The 5,677-nt window shown below is 41.1% G+C and overlaps 1 protein-coding gene across 1 annotated transcript; it reads right to left on the reverse strand.

Moving 5' to 3' along the window:
* Positions 1 to 371: 371 nt before the first annotated feature.
* Positions 372 to 4,057, reverse strand: LOC148201740 (uncharacterized). Its single transcript, XM_088108290.1, has 2 exons — positions 2,919 to 4,057; positions 372 to 621 (listed from the first exon to the last, which is right to left on the reverse strand). The coding sequence occupies exon 1, from the start codon at positions 4,055 to 4,057 to the stop codon at positions 3,440 to 3,442; it is 618 nt and encodes a 205-aa protein (XP_087964416.1). The 3' UTR covers positions 372 to 621; positions 2,919 to 3,439.
* Between the last annotated feature and the right edge of the window lie 1,620 nt (positions 4,058 to 5,677).

Raw genomic sequence — 5,677 nt, forward strand, 5'->3', positions numbered from 1 at the left:
CATGCCATGGGGTGGTTTAAGCGATTAAATGAGAAGAATTAAAAAAAAATCAGTTAAAAATAAAAACTTAGATCAAACTATATAAAAAAAATCTACAAGTTAATTTATGAAAAAATAATTTTATGTAGACACTAATACATAATAAATGTATTCGTTAATTTTATTTTATTTTTGTACAAATGATCACAATGATAGGTCATTGCATAATGTAAATGTCATATTGGTTTAAATTGTTCTGAATAATAATAAATACAAATAAAATTCGTAAAATATTAATGTTGAACCAAAAAAACACTTACAAAAAAATTTGCTGAGGTATGTTATGTGGTATGGAGACAGATGATGTAACGTCCCAAATATATACATGCATATATAATAAAGACGTCATCATGCATAATATAGGAAAGCAGTCAAGAGTATTTAAGGATTACAGTCATCCTCAGAATAGTGCGGAAATTGACAATACGATTATTGGAATCTCCCGTGGAAAACACGGAAAATTTAAAACTTAAAATACACACAAATGTAATTAAACGAGTTCACGAAATAAGAATTAGTGAAGCTAGGTTGCAGCACTGCCGTCTCCATCAAGAGCTGCTCCCAAGGTATCCTCCCCGCCATCTGCTCCCATCCAAGTGGATGATCATCGCCAAATAACATATCCAAATTGGCACACAACACAAACAATGCAAGGGTGAGCTAGATATAAAAGCATGTTATCTCCTAGCACAATTAATTCATGAAATCATTCATAGGTTCATATAAAATAACAATTTAAAGCATACTCATTGATCCATATTCACACACTCCCATGACATGTAAACATTCATCCAAACATGGTAAACTAACATCACAAGACTTGTTACTTTATACCCGACTCGTTCCTTTATAGACCGACTCGTCCGGACTAGAATGATTACCGAGCTATGGCGGGTCTTGCACCCGTGGTGGCTTTATGAAACTTGGGCACTACCGCCCTGGCACTACCGCCTGGTGAAACTTTGGGGCACTACCGCCCGACCACAGTCACGAGGTTAATCCGTTATCACTCACCTTGGGTCATATGGAAGCACCCAAGACTAGGACCTCCTGCTACTCCTCACCACATGGTTCAATCCTCTCTACATGAGAAGAAAGACCATTGGAGCTTCAGGATGACCCCCAAAACTGAGCTACCATGTAATCATTCTATACAACCCCCCAAAACACCACCATGTATCCTCTCCTTGAGGATCATGGAATTACGTCCATGAATCATATTGTTACTTTGAAACTTAACCACAATTATGAATATTCAGATACCACCATATTATCACAACAAATCCAACATATTTCATACATTCACATATTTTCAAATAAATCACGTCACAGCCAATATTCCAACCATTGGTACACATAATTCAACCCAAGAGCAAAGGAATTTGGAATCCAACTTATTTGTAAAATACTATTTGGACGAGCACTATTCACCACCCAGGACGAACGCTATTAAGTGAACACCACGGACGAACGCTAATTGCAAATGGACGAACGCTAATTGCCAAACATCGGACGAACGCTAATTACCAATCAATAGGCCGAACGCTATTTGGACGGACGTTATCAAATCCTATACTATCAGGCCGAACGCTATTTACTAACAGGCCGAACGCTATTTAACTGATCACACCATTAGGTCGAACGCTGAGATTGATACTTAGGACGAACGCTATTGCACCGAAAACACTTTAAGAACGACCGCTAAGATTGATACTTAGGCCGAACGCTGGGATCGAGTACTTAGGCCGAACGCTATTTTATCGAACACCATATTGTACGAACGCTAAATCCGAATCCTAAAAGAACGAACGCTACAATTTCTAGTACACTAAGACCGAACGTTCATGATCCAACCTTACGAATATCAATTTACAACCGAACGTTCCAGATCTAAATTAAGGATTCTGAATTTAAAACCGAACGCACACTAATACATCAAAACCGAACGTTCAAGATTAAATCCTAAGAATACTACTTAAGATCGAACATTGAAATAGAGAACTTAGACCGAACGCTGAGATCTAGTACTTGGGCCGAACGCTATGAGATTAAACGCTACAGGGTCGAACGCTAAACCATTGAATACCCTATTGAATTAAACACTATTTGACCTAGTGCTTAAATATCAAGGCCGAACACCATATGGACGAACGTTTAAGATTGGATATCGAATTAAGGCCGAACGCTCACAATCAGATTGAAACCAAGACCGAACGCTCAAAATCAGAATTTAAACTACAACCGAATGCTCAACAGAACAAGACCGAACGCTCCAGATTTAAACTTAAAACTATCGAATTATTACCGAACGCGCACATCACAATTTGACAAAAACCGTTCGCTCAATATCCAAACCTAAGAGTACCCACAAAAACGTACGCTCACAGTTTCAATTAAATAAGGCCGAACGTCTAATATCCACACCTTAGAACACCCAATAAAAACCGAACGCTCACTATTACTCTTACATCAAAACCGAGCATTTAAAATGTTTGGACGAACGCTAACACCCACAAAACCGAGCGTCTAATATAACTTTTTCAAAAAGACCGAACGCTATACAGGATTGAAGGACGAACGCTAACCCTGAACTAAAAACCGAACGCTCAACATAATCTGGCCGACCACTAATTGGTCGAGCCGTTTTGGACGAACGCGCCAATATCTCGGCCGACCACTAATTGGTCGAGCCATTTTGGACGAACGTCCAATTTTCATCAAATTGGACGAACGCGCGTTTCTGCAGAATTCTGCAGAATCGCAGGTTTTCCAGAAAACCCAGAAAACCCAGAAATCCCAATTTTTCATCCCTTCCTTCCCAGATTTGCATTAAACACAACATATATCATCAATCAAACAAAAGATCTAGCTCCCCTTACCTCTTGAAGACTTCCTTGAATCACTTCCAGAGAGTTTGATCTCCTTCCAACTTCAAAAGTTCTTCACTTCTCCTCTTTCCCAGAACTTCCAGCCACTCTTCAACTCTTCCAAATGCACCACCAAAGCCTCCTTGCAGCTTCAACAGCAGCTCCCACTTCTCCCCTCTCAAATTTGGCAGCAAGAATTTCCCCTCCCGGCAGAACCCCAAAACTTCCTTTTAACTTCCCAAACTCTTCCGTCTTCCCCTCTTCTTCTCTTTCCTTTTCTTGTTTTTCTTTTTGAATGGGGAAGCAACGTTGGCTGTCTCATTGTGGCCAACGTTCCTTCCTTCCCCCTTTCCCCCGTTTGTTGTTTTGTTTTCAAAGGGGGAAGCAACGTTCACTGTCCCTTTGTGGCAGCGCACGTTCCTTCCTCCCCGTTCTCTTTTTTTTTTTTTTTTTTTTTTTTTTTTTTTTTTTAAAAAAAATTTGATTCTTTACATTCTCCCCAACAACAAAATTTTCGTCCTCGAAAATTTGGCTTATTGAAACAAGTGGGGATAAGTTTCTCTCATCTCTTCCTCTAGCTCCCACGTAGAGTCGCCCATTTCACTGTTCCAGATAACTTTTACAAGTCTAACAGTTCTTCCTCTAAGTTGCTTGTTTTGACTCTCCTCAATTCTTATTGGTTGCGCCTCAATTGACAAATCTTCTCTGACTTGTACATCGTCAACTTCAAGCACATGAGAAGGATCAGACATGTATTTTCTCAGTTGAGATACATGGAATACTGGATGCAAGTTTGCTAACTGAGGTGGCATAGCCATCTCATATGCTACTGGTCCTATACGTCGTAGGATTTGGTAAGGACCAAGATATCTGGGAGACAGTTTCCTAGCACGAATAGCTCTTCCTACTCCGGTAGTAGGAGTCACTCGGAGGAATACATGATCCCCAACTGCAAATTCTAACGGCCGGCGCCTCCGATCAGCATAGGACTTCTGCCTATTCTGTGATGCTCGCATCCTTTCTTGTATAAGTTTTACCTTCTCTGTAGTCTGCTGAACTATTTCTGGTCCTATCAAAATTGCTTCTCCATCCTGAAACCAGCAGAGAGGTGTTCTGCAGCGTCTTCCATACAGGGCTTCAAACGGAGCCATACCAATACTGGCATGATAACTGTTATTATAAGTGAACTCAACCAGTGGTAATATCTCATCCCATACTCCTAGGTGATCCAAAATGCAAGTCCTCAACAAATCTTCAAGCGATTGGATCGTCCGCTCAGACTATCCATCCGTTTGGGGATGATAGGCCGAGCTCATCTGTAGTCTGCTTCCCATTTCACTCTGAAGGGTTTGCCAAAACCTGGATGTGAACCTCGGGTCTCTATCTGATACAATACTCGAAGGCACTCCATGCAACCTTACTATCTCCTTAACATATAGTTGCGCCAACTTTGCCATAGACATTCTTAAATCAATTGCCAAGAAGTGAGCACTCTTGGTCAATCGGTCCACTATTACCCATATTGCGTCATGTTTTCGAATAGTGCGTGGCAAATGGGTAACGAAGTCCATCGCGATGCTATCCCATTTCCACTCGGGAATCTCTAACGGTTGCAACAAACCTCCAGGTCTTTGATGTTCCACTTTTGCCTTTTGACAAGTCAAGCAAGAAGCCGAAAACTGTGCCACGTCCCTCTTCATACCCGACCACCAGAAGGACTTCTTGAGGTCTTGGTACATCTTTGTCATGCCTGGATGCATGCTAAAACGGCTTTTGTGACCCTCCTCAAGGATTAACCTTTTCATTTCTGAATTTCTAGGGACACAGACCCTACCTTTGAATCTCAAAATACCGTCGACTCCCAAGGCAAAATCTTTACCTTGATCAGTTCCAATCAAACTAGCTGACGTCTGAAGTTCAATATCCTTTGACTGCTCTTCTTTAACATGCTTCAACAAGTCATTAGATACCACCAAATTACTGCATCTGATGCTGTCATCTTCAAATTCTACTTGCAACCTCAAATCTCTGAAGCTTGTTACCAGTTCTAATTCTCTGATCATCAATGAGGAAATATGTACTGCCTTTCTGCTCAATGCATCCGCCACCACATTTGCCTTCCCAGGGTGATAAAGGAGATCAAAGTCATAATCTTTAAGAAACTCCATCCATCGTCTTTGCCTCATATTAAGCTCCTTCTGATCAAAGAGGTATTTCAGACTCTTATGATCACTAAACACCTGAAATTTCGCGCCATACAGGTAGTGTCTCCAAATCTTCAAAGCAAATACCACAGCTGCTAACTCCAAGTCATGAGTGGGGTAATTCTTCTCATGAACTTTGAGTTGTCTTGATGCATACGCCACTACCTTTTTCTCCTGCATCAGTACACATCCTAATCCCTGATGAGAGGCATCACAGAAAACCTCAAAAAGTTTACTCGTGTCAGGGATAACCAAAACTGGTGCACTAGTCAACCTTTTCTTTAGCTCTTGGAAGCTAGTCTCACAACGGTCTGTCCAAACAAAAGGTTGATCCTTCCTAGTCAGTTGTGTCAACGGCGCCCAAATCCGTGAAAAGCTTTCAATAAAACGACGATAGTAGCCCGCTAGACCCACAAAGCTCCTGACTTCTGTAACAGTCTTAGGTCTCTCCCACTGAAGTACTGCTTGTACCTTAGTGGGATCAACAGCAATTCCTCCAGCTGAAATCACATGCCCAAGAAAAGGAACTTCTTTCATCCAAAACTCACACTTGGACAGCTTGGCATA

This window comes from Vigna umbellata, chromosome 3 (genome assembly GCF_029865625.1).
Source record: "Vigna umbellata cultivar VRB3 chromosome 3, Vumbellata_1.0, whole genome shotgun sequence".
Classification (NCBI taxonomy): Eukaryota; Viridiplantae; Streptophyta; class Magnoliopsida; order Fabales; family Fabaceae; genus Vigna; species Vigna umbellata.